The 12551-nt window shown below is 51.9% G+C and overlaps 1 protein-coding gene across 2 annotated transcripts in view; it reads left to right on the forward strand.

The window, feature by feature from the left end:
• spns2 (spinster homolog 2 (Drosophila)) overlaps nt 1–12551 on the forward strand; it is a 62523-nt gene that overhangs the window by 9586 nt on the left and 40386 nt on the right. For both annotated transcript variants that reach the window (XM_047020647.1, XM_047020646.1), the window contains exon 2: nt 8456–8521. In XM_047020647.1, the coding sequence (XP_046876603.1) occupies nt 8456–8521 (66 nt within the window). The remainder of the gene's footprint in view (nt 1–8455; nt 8522–12551) is intronic.

Here is a 12551-nt window from a genome sequence, read left to right on the forward strand (position 1 = left end):
CTCATCATGTTGTCAGTTGGTAAAACAACATTGTGATGTGTTTGCATATGAGTATCTTAAGGAGCCTTGAATCAGAGGGCATTAACTCAACTGTTCCAACGAGGGTGCTGAAATAGGGTCATACCATCTGTGCCCTTTCCCTGACAAGAACCTTTCTGGGTGACATCAGAAAGGACAAGGTGTGCTGGAGTCAGAGGTGTCGGAGGGGCGCTGAAGCTCCGGATGTGGGCTAGCCAGCCTGTACCTGAAGAGCTTAGACGAGCCCATGGTAGGTGCACCATGGTGGAGAAGGGCATCTCCACCGGAGGCTGGAGTGTCCTTCTCTTCCCTTTCAGGTCCTTCATTTGAACCTCCGGGGAAATTCAGAAAGTGCTTTGATAATGGGGAAGCCATGTACGTGTAGTCTCCCTAGGCTTGTTGTCTAGCTGAGATGGATCAGAGAGTAAAGACAGTAAGGAACCGTGTTCCAGTACGCATCCTTATTTTAGTAAGGACAGTAAGCATCCTTATTTTAATTGCAGCACATGGGACAGTGTGACAAATGTATCCCATTAGTGTGCTGCAGGGGTCTAGGAATATGTGTAGAGTACCATGAGAAATTTGGCCTGACCTGATCATGGAATAGCTGAGAAATATATGGGTAGTGAATACAGCTCTAGCAGGAAGTCCTTTTTTCCATCTGTCATTATGATTCACGGCTCCAGCTGTCAGCCAGCGCTGCAGCTGAGCGCCTGGTTAGCACCTTTACTCTGCAGTGTCTATGGTAAGGAGACACAAAATGGCTGCTCGGTCGCTCATCTGAAGTGTGGTATTCCCCTCGTCACATAACAACAAAACTTTGTTACTACTGGCGTGGAGATGTGTTTGGAGATCACCGCTGTGTGCTAAGAGCATGTCCCCTGTTGTACCAGCCTTTCCCATTGGTTCTTATTTAGACACTGTGGTCAGCGTGACAAGCTAGCAAAGCTGCAGCCCGTTGATGCTAAATTGAGCCTGAAACAGCAGTCTTGACCAATTTTCTTTTCGGTTTTCACGCCCCGAGCAATCTTGAAGAGTGCTTTTTTTTCCCGCCTCTTTTCTACTTTATTCGGTTTCTTTCCCGACTCACTCTCTTTCCCTACTCTCTCCCCAGAGAGCAGAGAGGCCTTCCTATGCTGTTTGAGGAGGGTATTGATTGTTCTGCTTCTCTGCTCAGACAGAATCAAAGAGAAGCTGGAATATTCTAGACGGTTCAGGCTTCAACCAGGGAGATGGAACCCTCCGGCATGCAGTGATTCTCCATGCGAGAATCAGTTATCTCCTGCAGCAACACTGCCACCAATCAGAATCTCCCAGCCCCGCGTCTAGAAACCTCAGGGTAATGAGAGAGGCACACCAAGAAACACTGTGTGTGGAAATGACCGTAATTAAGCCAGCTAATCAAACGATGCGGGCTTTAGCGCGTGTGCTAATTATGCAGCGAGTTGGCTTCGTTGACCCTCTCGGCGTATCCAATCCACACACAGGGAGAAATGGAGATGGAGAGAAAGACAGAGAGAGGGAAATGAAATCTCATTCAAAAGTACTACACAATGACTTTAATCTCTGGCTCTGTTATGTAAAACAGCAGAGGGATTACCAAGGATGGAGGATTTTTTCAATTTCACATGTGCTGATACAAGCCGTGTGCTAGCCCTCGGTGTGGTCAAACATAGCTCACACACGCACATTGAGTGTGAAAATTGTACGGTAATTGACGATCCTGTCTGTCTTGTGCCCGTCTTCTTGGGCAGGCTGTGGAGCTGCAGCCTCTCTCCCCCTAATTACAGGAAAGTCAGTGTGCATCTCTGTGTGCAAGCTTCCATGTGTGGGTTTGCGGCAACCCAGTGTGAATGTGAGTGTGAGAGTGCAAGTTTGCGAGATTGATTTAATTGGGTATCACTTCCCTGGATTCATTCATCCTGGACAGTGATGCTGAATTGCATTGGCCTCCATCGTGCTCCATGCCTGGTGGAATCCCCTGTCAGTGGTCCTCCCCCCTGGCCCCCCTCCAGCCCCCACCCATAAACCCTCTCCAGGGGGCCCCGGCCTCTCGATCTGCCACTGCTAGCCCACATAACCTGGATGCAGGCATCCCAGACAGGTTAGCGTCCCTAGAAGGAGACGACGACGATGTGAAAGAGAGCTTAACGCCACGATCTCGCGGCAGCCTCAGTGTGCCTCATCTAAAAGGCCTCGGCTTCGCTCCGCTGCCCTCCTCATCCTCCCCCTCCTCCATACGTTGGATGCGTTCGCTCATACGAGCAGGCAGAGCAGCTTCGAGCTGCATCCATTATGGATGAGCTATATGTCCTGTCTGCTCTAGAGAACGTCCCCAGCGCCATGAAATATTGAACGCTCATTGGCTGGATGAGACGCGCGGTACACGGGCGCTCAGGGTGCTCGCGGGGCCTGTAGCGGCCGGCTGCGTTTCCCGCTCCTTACGCGAGTCACTCACACGCTCATGTTGTTTGCAGTGAGAGAGTCAACAGCAGAGGTACACAGACAGACAGGCCAAGAGTGTGTGTGTGTGGGGCGAGGGGCGACGCGCTGTGACTCAGGTGTTTGACCAAGCTTGTGGCGGTGAATATGCATAGAGGGATTATGCTGGAAAAGAGCCTGCTTCTTCTTCATGACAGCTACTGTTTCAGCCTGGGCCCCAGACGGTTAGGAGTAGACGGGGTTCTGGAGTGTCAACAGAGCTCTGGAACCCTGGGCTGCCTCCAGCCAGCCGCAGTGAGGTCATGCTTATTCGAGGTGTAGCGACTGATCTGGTATGAACCCGCAAGGCAAGATTAGAACTGTCTCATGGGACGGTATTAGACGTTCAGATCACCACACCTCGCACACGCACAAAGGCTTGCACAGATACCGGAGCCCATCCCTTGTGCACGCTTGTAAAAACTCTCACTCACTCACCCTCCCTGCACACACACACACACCCCGACACGCATTCACTCTCTGCTTCTCAGACATCTGCTGTGTGTTTCTTCTCCGTGTGGTGGAGAGAGGAAGTGGGATGGAAAAAGAGTCCCCCCCGCCCGTCGGAGCAGAGTGGCGCGGCCCAAAGGGAGGAGAGCCGACGGTCAGGAGCCCTGCGGCCGCAGGCGGACATATTTGTGGTCAGCCTTTCCTCCGCTGCAGGATCAGTTCACTGTGGTCCAGGCTTCCCCCGTGCTCACAGGGCCTGAGAGGGGCACACACACATAGACACAAAAGTCTCTCTCTCTCTCTCTCTCTCTCTCTCTCTCTCTCTCTCTCTCTCTCTCTCTCTTCCCCCATATACACACACTCTCTCTCTCTCTCTCTCCGATTCCCAGCCATGTACACAGCTTCTAGGGGACACATGAAAGGGCAGAACCCTGTAGAGGACCAGAGAGCGCTCTGTCACACTGGGTCAAATGAAGGACTTCCAGAGTTCCCAGAGCAGCCAAGTGAGAAAGGGGAGGGCAGAGATGCTACTACCTGGACTAGCGCTACACACAGGATAGAAACAGGCCCTGCTTGACCCGGTGAAGGCAGTCTCTCCTGTCGTACTTGCCTGTCTTCCTCCCCACGCCTCTCCATGCTATATGGGACACTTCCCTCCCTCCCTCTTCCTAGCCTAGTTTCAGAGAGCAGAAATAGAAACTGGGGGCCGGAGATCCATGAATCCCTGGTGGGGACTGGAAAATGAAGTCTGTCCTATCCTGACTGATGGGATGAATTATGTGTGCGTGGGTGTGTGGGTGTGTGGGTGTGTGTGTGTGTGTGTACTCGCGCGGGTTTAGTCTCGGGAGACCTATGCGGGCGGTGAGTCATAGCACAACAAACGCTGGTCTGACAAAATTGCATACAATATCCTACTTCGAAAATCTCATCTGGATTACACTATTACACAATATTGGTTCGGTTAAAGCTGTGTGGGTGAACCCGTGAGCTTCCCAAGCAGATTGATCTTCACGGGCCTACCCGCCTCCAATAAACAAGCTAGAAACCCAACACTGTGAAGAAGCAGTCACAGACTTATGACTGGAATATTCCTCCTGGTTCCTCTGTGTCAGCCTGCTCCAGAAGACAACAGGGACATTGGCCCGTTCCCAGATGCCTGACTGGTGCTCCTCCCCCTCCCTTCTCCCTCTGGGTCCGGCCGTCTAACCTCGGTGCAGAGCAAAGTTTCATACCATAGAAAACGGATTGACCATTCAAGCGTGATGGTGTAGTGTGGTGCATGTGGTCGGTCTGTGTATGCTCTCATAAAGCAGCATTGACAGGAGAGGCCATGAAGGCTCTCTTTATGAGAGCTCTGAATAGGTGTCAGCTCCAGTGCTGCCCTGCACCCCGGCTGCCCCAGCACACACACACACACACACTAAAACAACACTGCAGGGCTATGTCAGTGAGTCCCACTGGCACTGTGACACTCGCAAAGAAACCGCCACTGTGTAGGTCTGCCATCGAAAAGGGGGACTTGATAGCTGTATATTCCAATGCGCCGCCAGAGAGTCTATTTTGCGACGACTGAAAATGGAGTCGTTCCGACATCTCCCACGCAGAGCGAAATGAAGAGGCTCCATTCGAGCACTCTTGTGTTTTGTGTCGGTCGTTCCGCTGGCGTGTCGTCGTCGAGGTACCTGGGGAAAGCGTGGCCTACAAAGAAGCTTTTAGACTGCGCTACTGTGGTACAGCCACAGGCGCTCATTAGCATCAGACTTGTGTGTGTGTGTGCATGTGTGTCACCTGTGTATGACCTTATTATAGACCTTATGGATGTTGTGTTGTCAGGCATTCCTGTCGTGCTCCAGTGTCTCACTGGCACACTACATCAGACAGAGCAGCACCGAGGCCAGAGGCTGGAGCAGCTCGTTCAGCTGTTTAATTCAGAGGTCAATTAAATGCCCCCTACAATACACTGAGATCATGACCGCAAGCCCCAAATATACTTGAGCTGGGTCAATCGTGTTTTCAAATATTTCGGAGGTATTTCGAAAACCTACTTCACCTACTGACACCTTGAAGTGTTCTACTCGGATTAGGGTTGGGAGAGAAATAAAACTCATCAAATAGAAGAGGTCCGGAAAGTGAGAGCACAGAAGAAAAGAGAGGAGGAGGAAGGAAGGGGAAAGTAGAGGATAGAGGAGAGAGGAGAGGAGGAGAAAGGGGGAGGGTAGGAGAAGCAGATCAGAGGAGAAAGGAGAGGAGAGGATGAGAGAAGGTGTGCAGAGGCTTTTGATGTGAAGTCTCCAGGATTACACAGGCTGACATCCTCCGCCGTCTCGACCTTTCCTCCTTCTGTGCCCACACGGCGTTTCCATGGCAATGCAGCCCCGGCGGCGGCACCAAGGCGGGCGATGGGGCTGTGTGCATGGTACCTTCATCTCATACGTCACCCTGGGACCAGGTCCTGTTTTACAGACAACTAGTCATGAAATACACTCATGTCGTCAGCTGTTTGGTTCACACCATCCAGACCGTAGCTATGCTAAACTGAGATACTACAGAGTGGGCGGAAAAGGACGGACAGACAAAGAGATAGGGAGACGGAGAGGAAAAAGAGAGAAATTGAGACAGACACAGACAGAGAGAGAGAGAGAGAAAGACAGTGACAGAGAGACAGAAATAGAGAGAAAGACAGTGGCAGAAAGGCAGACAGAGACAGAGAGACAGATGGAAAGAGAGAGATAGAGAGAGAAAGAGAGAGAGAGCAAAAGAGAGAGAGAGCAAAAGAGACAGACAGAGAAGGAGTGAGTGAGTGAGTGAATGAGTGAGTGAGTGAGTGAGTGAGAAGGGAGATTTGTCATAGAAAGGGAGAGGGGGGAGCTTAAGTGGGAGGAAAAGAACAGATCTGATCGAGGGGCCAAACCTCCATGTGGAGTCTGAGTTGCAGGGAAGGCACTCTCAGTGGGTGGAGATGGCAGGGCTGATATGCCACCTCACCAACACAGAACAAGCTGCTTCCAGTAATCTCTCCGGTTAACACAGTGTGGCTCACAACACAAATCACTACACCTGCTCTTTACACTGCAACACTGGGACCCAAGGCCCTGGTGTCCTCATCTAATCCGATGGACTGTGTGCAACTGTGTGTCTCTGTGTGTTTCCTGCCTCTCCTGTTCACCTCCAATCAGGGACGTGGTGTGGTACGATAGGACGGGGGGGTGGACGTATGGGTGGGCGGGGTTGGTGCGAGGGGGGGGGGGGGGCTATTTGGTAATTGTCCGGTGAGTGTGAGTGGGTGTGGCATGACCAGGTGCTGACTCCACTGGTGAGGGACGCTCCACCATCTGGCACAGGGATCCCCCTCCCAGCGGGCACACCGTGTGTGTACGTGTGTGTGTGTGTGTGTGTGTGTGTGTGTGTATTTGTGTGTGTTTACAGTTCCACCAGGCTAATTAGAGCACAGCCTAAGCAAAGTGACAGCTCGGTCTCAGTGGCAATGTTTGACCAACTCGACAGGAAGAATCTCGTCTGGCTCCTGCAGCCGATCTGTCTGTCTGGTACAAGAATAGAGTGTCAGGCCAGTGTGTGTGCTTGTGTGTCTGCGTGTGTGTGCTTGTGTGTCTGTGTGTGTGTGTAAACGTGCGTGTGTGTGTGTGTAAACGTGCGTGCTGAGTGTGTGCATGCGTGCGTGTCGGTGAGGACAAAACAAAGCGTTTCTCATTCAAATTCGCCCCCCCGACGAAGCGCTATTCTTGGTTACAGCTGGACCATGGTTGCAACATGACGGTGCTTACTTGTAATTCTGAAGCGTGGAGGTGCTGAAGCGGACGGGATGTTGTGGTGGAGGAGGAGGAGGAGGAGGAATGCTGGTCGGAGTGAGAGAATGTGAGCAGGTGTGGTGTCTCGGGTGACAGGAATCTGACATATGCCCCGACTGAGACTCCAACCTGCACCTGCCCCAGTCCACTTCTCTTTGAAACACATCTCGAGCAAATGGAGTCAGCGAAAATGGGCCTGGGCCCGTGACAGTAATAAAGCCATTCGGCTAAGTGCCTTCTTTGTCACTTTCCTAATGACTTAAGCTATCTATCTCTGCTTCAGACTAAATGACTTGGGTAACAAGATCGTTGTCAGGGGTACTTGTCAAAACATGCAACATTCTAGTGGAGTTTTGGAGAGTCTACTTTCATTGTAGGAGAGGAGAGGTCAGGAGAGGAGGGGAGAGGAGATCTGAGGAGAGGAGTGTAGTTGAGGTCTGTGGAGCACAGCTCCAGATTCTGCTGTTGTTTGGATTGTTGAAGGATGCAGCCTCTCCATATTCATGAGGACTGTGCTGTAATCCCATCGACTGAGCTGTCCGTCCCACCGACAGGACCTAAACACACAGCACCACTGCCCCGAAGGAGAGCCTCCGAAGATGGGGAGGAAAGAGAGCAAAGAAGGCTTCTTTAAAGATTCCGTTTCAAAGGCGTGCGGTAGAATTCTTTCGACAGACATTGCTGTTTCTTCACCCCTCCCACTGGAACCTGTCATGAGACAAGTCTTTCCCAGCCTCGAATCCTCGCTCCCGGATTCTCTCTGTTTTCATCTCACTGTTTATGACATGTGTCATGTCCTCTAGATCCTTCGCTGGCGTTTCGGGAGGATGTAGCCATGTTTGACTACTTTTCCTGCCCTCACATGGGACTCTCTCGGCGTTCGCTGCCGAGATTCGAGACGGCTTTTTAGTGTAGATGATGACAGAACATTCAGCTGTCTTACATATCTGCTGCCAGCCTAAACCACCAAATGCCACGGAGCTCATTAAGTTCTCAGTACAGTTCCCAGCGTGTGACCTTCTCTCAGGAATCTCCCCTCCGTGGTGACAGAGCTGTCCTCTGGTTACAGAAGCACACAGCAGCACACAAAGCAGTCACATCAAAGCCCCATTCCGAAGGCGCGGGGGAAGCGCACCTTTTGCATCGCCTCTCTGAGTGACGTCTTAATTGGCGTTGTGGCGCAAAACCTTACCTCAAATATCTGCCCTGCTCATGGTATCATGTGATGAACCAGAATGGCACGTATGAACTAATGCTGCCACTCCTATAGGAGGGGGGGGGGGGGGGTGTTTGTGTTCGGTGGTTGTTTCGGGAAAAGGAAGACAGACTGGCTCGAGGCTAGGAGTTGACAGAAAGAAATGGAGAACTGAAACTAGAAAGGCCTTAAAACCCTGCAGCGCTCTCTGGATCTCTAAGCTGTATGCCAGCCAAGAGAGCACTTACCAGCCGACACGAGGCCCTTCTGAGTGCGTTAAGGGCGATGATGAGTCTGCACACGGAAGCACCATATTAATGGATCTCCATATAGCCCTGTGTGATTTGACCATCATACTATCATTCAAACTGAGCTGATTGTTTAAACATTGTTGATTATGATCATAATAGCGACCACAACATCATAAACCACAACAATAACATCCACCTCTCTCTGTCTCTCTCTCTCTCTCTCTCTCTCTCTCTCTCTCCTCTTCTATGTGCAGGTGTTATTCTTGACATCCAGAAACACTTTGACGTTACTGACAGCGGAGCTGGCTTGTTGCAAACAGGTAAGTCTCTCTCCATCCCATAATTACATCTGTAACACCCTCTGGGTCCAGATCTTTGGTTGTCCTCCCTTCTGTGGACAGGCCCATTACCTGAGTACGCTAAGCCTCTCTCAGCCCCACAGATTGGGATGACAATGGGATGAAAGCCCTGGGCTTAGGCCTCTGTCTCCCCACCTCCACCAGTCCTGAAGCTGGGTAATGAACTGTACCTAAACCGCAGAGTCAACAAACGATGCACAGCAAATAATATGCAAATACGAGTTTCGACTGCATACTTTAATGTCTTCACCTACAACTGAGGTCTAGCATGCTGGCAGTTTGACAAGGAGGCGGGTATGCAGATACACAGGCAGACATGAAGACAGACAGGCAGGCAGAAAGAGAGACCGTGAGGCAGACAGACAGGCAGGCAGGCATCCAGGGTAGGGTAGTGAGGGTCAGTGGGAGGGTCTGGGCAGGGCTTCCTGCTCCACTCGGGCCCAAAATAAATCTACCTTTTGTGAGGGAGTGTCCCTATGAAGAGATCTTATTGGATGGCAGACACACACACACACACACACACAAACAGTGTGGTATTTACAAAATTGGGGAGCTGGTTAGGGGACTGATGGAAAAAAAGACAGGTTTTAAAGTGTTACCTTTTTTACTATTCTTTTTTTAAGAAGAATAATACAACTACCATGGCCAAATTGAATAAAGCTGTAATGGAAGAAACGTTCTTTAAAAGATGACACTTTAATGAAATCGCTTGGATTTTGAATGAACGACTCCAATTTATTATACAGTAGTTAACCATTCTAATGATAGTTTCTTTATTTTCCATTCCATCATATATACGGAGGCTATTTCATATTTCTGTGTAGAGTTTATCAGCTCTTCATGGAGGGAATTTATCTCCCTGAGAATGTTTGCCTAAAAGGTGGAAGGAATCTAACTGTGGTATAATATGTAAACTGTGGCCCTATGATGTCACTGTGTTGGGAGTGACAGGTGAGAATTCTCCCAGAGATGTTTTCACTCCATTACAGAGGCTCTCTCATGCTTCCACCTCGCATCACAAGGCTTTGACCTTTTTCACATCCCGCCCATGCACACAGCCATCGTTACCCAGCAGTAATGTGTGAAATCAGCCCTTGCATATTTAAGTCTAGCTCCAGCAGAAAATGGGGGAGAAAGTGCATGGTATTAGTTTAGAATCAGTAGGGGGGCTGGCATTTGAGGGGGCACACTGACCTTTTGCAGGGGATAGCTGTTCTGCCCAGGCACATTTAGCAGGTCTCTCCTTCCCGAACCCTGAATTCATCGGACCCATCGAAAATGCTTCCAAAGGCCACATATCCTAAATGTCTGCAGTTGTTGCTGTGGTTCAGAAAAGAGGTTGCGTTTGTTTTTCTTGTGCACTGAGCTAGGTACACAAAACACCTTCATGCATCTCCCACCCTGCCTCCAACACACACGCACGCACACACGCACCCACACACACCCACACACACGTGCACACACACACACACACAGTTGGGGGAGTGGCAGGTACAGTTGCTCTACCCCCTGCCCCCTGTCTGCTGATGCAGACCAGCGAGAAACAGCAGTTCAGGTTTGTCTCTCTGAGGCACCTATACCATGTCCTACCATGTCCTGTGCTGTTTTAGGCTGTCCCCCCCCCCCCCCCGTCTGAGGCAGCCCTGTCCTCCCCTGTCCTGTCCTCCTTTGTCCTGTCCTGTCCTCCCCTGTCCTCCCCTGTCCTGTCCTCCCCTGTCTTCCCCTGTCCTCCCCTGTCCTGTCCTCCCCTGTCCTCCCCTGTCCTGTCCTCCCCTGTCTTCCCCTGTCCTCCCCTGTCCTGTCCTCCCCTGTCCTCCCCTGTCCTGTCCTCCCCTGTCCTCCCCTGTCCTGTCCTGTCTTCCCCTGTCCTGTCCTGTCCTGTCCTCCCCTGTCCTCCCCTGTCCTGTCCTGTCCTCCCCTGTCCTCCCCTGTCCTGTCCTGTCCTCCCCTGTCCTGTCCTCCTTTGTCCTGTCCTGTCCTGTCCTGTGGGGGTGTGGGCTGTTGTAGGCCACACTCTGCTTGGCCCTTGATCCCCTGCTGACCTCAGTCTGGCGCTGTCCTGAGGAATGCGGGGGCCCGGAGCTGTGGGAGCAGCCTCTCTGAGCCCAGGAGCCTAGGTGTGAAAGGAGGGCTTCTGCGGCTGGCATGATCTCAGAGAGGCTGGGGGTGGAGAGGAACACTGCATGTGTGTCTGCGTCCACATCTTTGCGTGTGTGTGTGTGCGCCACCCCCTCCCCCGATTCCCCTCATTCGTAAGGTAGAACAAACTCCCCCTCTGTGAGCACCTGCACCAAGCCCTGCCCGCTGTTTGCCCTTCTCTCCCCCCCCCCCGCTCCATCTCCTTGGCTTCCTCCTCACTTCCTCCCACCTGGGACCGTAAACTGCTGACACCAGGATCCTGTGTGTTGCCCGGTCACCTTAAAGCTCTGCAGCGTTGAGCTCTCAACACCAATATTACTAGTTGGGCTATTTACAAGCCCTGGTTGACTTTCTGGTCAGGCTCATTTAGGATGTTTGGCTTCCTCTGTGGTTTTGGCTCTTGTGCTTGGCTCTGGTTGTGGCTGTAGGGGCTGGCACAGAGCCTCCAGAAGGAATGATGGGATCTGTGGCACTAACTGTCTTCCCAATGTGGATAAGGGACATGAAATAACCCCACTGGCCACTAGAGGAGCACTCTGACCCACCGGCAGAAGCTCTTGTGGTAGTATTTGACAGATGTCTGTGATTGAGTGAAGAATTAACGTGCGTTAAACGTCGCCTTTCTGCTTTTGCCTTCATACCAAACATACGAAACCCTTGGCGAAACACAAAAACACCTATAAGTGGTGTGTGTGTACTGCATTGTACGGTGTGTTCGTAAGTGTCGAACATACTTCTGTAGGTGTGTGAAGAGAGGCCTGTGAGGTGAGGGCCTTTCACTCAGGTTGATGTGTGACATGTGCTGGGGCCCCACTCCTGCTGCCTGTCCATCAACACTCTGGAATGTTCCCACACACAGGTAAAGGCCCCTGTCATTCCTGGGCTGGCCAGCCCCAGCCCCAGCCCAAGAGGCTTGGGACAGGCAGACCTGTCAGACCACTGGGCCTGGGAAGTGACAGGTGTGTGTGTGTGTTTACCAAGGCCTGGGGGCTGGGAGACGGAAGGGTAGGGTGGTGAACAAGTGGGGTGGGGACCCCTGGAGGCCAGGGGAGAGGGGGCAGGGGTCAGAGAGGGAAGGTATGGGACGGCCGGGGGGGTTCACCTGGATGATATTTCACCTGGTGCAGGTCCACAGGAGTCTTCAGGGCGTCTTCTTTGTTCTGCTCCTGAGAGAGGGAACGTGAGAAAGGAACTCTGCGTTCTCGTTATCCTCAGTGAGTGATTGTCGCCGTACTGCTTTGAGGCGAGCCTTTTTTTATCCGGCTGTATAAATGCTAAATGCAATCCATTACCGGTGTTATGATCCATTCCCAATGTTCCTGCAGGGGGCAGCTTTTATTAGGTCAGGGTAGAGGAGGGTGGAGGGGAGGGGGGGGGGTCTGAGGAAGGAGCCCTCTGTTCTCTCATGGCTGTCCTCCATTCATCACTGCCAGGCTGCAGACAGTCTCAGTAGCCTCCTCTGTCTGGGGCAGGCCACCCCGCCTCAAACACCAAGTACACACACACACACACACACACACACACACACCCGCACTCACATACGCACACACACCCATGCAAGCACTTACACACACTCACATACACACACAGCCAGACTTACCAGGGTGTCAGTCAGTCACCCCCAGACTGTGAGATCCGTGGAATGGGGCCACAGGTGTGGACTGAGCCTTGAGCCTCGACAACACTCCCACAAGTCACTCTCCTGAAGCTGTGGCCAAGAGGAGGAGTCAGGGGAGATTTGCTCGCTACACTTCCAAGGTTTACAATGAACGCCTCTGATTTTCGTCGGGCGCAGAGACTAAAACCAGAGGCTTACACGGTGGTTTGTGGCCATCTGAAAGCCGTTAGCAAC

Source organism: Hypomesus transpacificus, chromosome 5 (assembly GCF_021917145.1).
Source record: "Hypomesus transpacificus isolate Combined female chromosome 5, fHypTra1, whole genome shotgun sequence".
In the NCBI taxonomy this organism is placed as follows: domain Eukaryota; kingdom Metazoa; phylum Chordata; class Actinopteri; order Osmeriformes; family Osmeridae; genus Hypomesus; species Hypomesus transpacificus.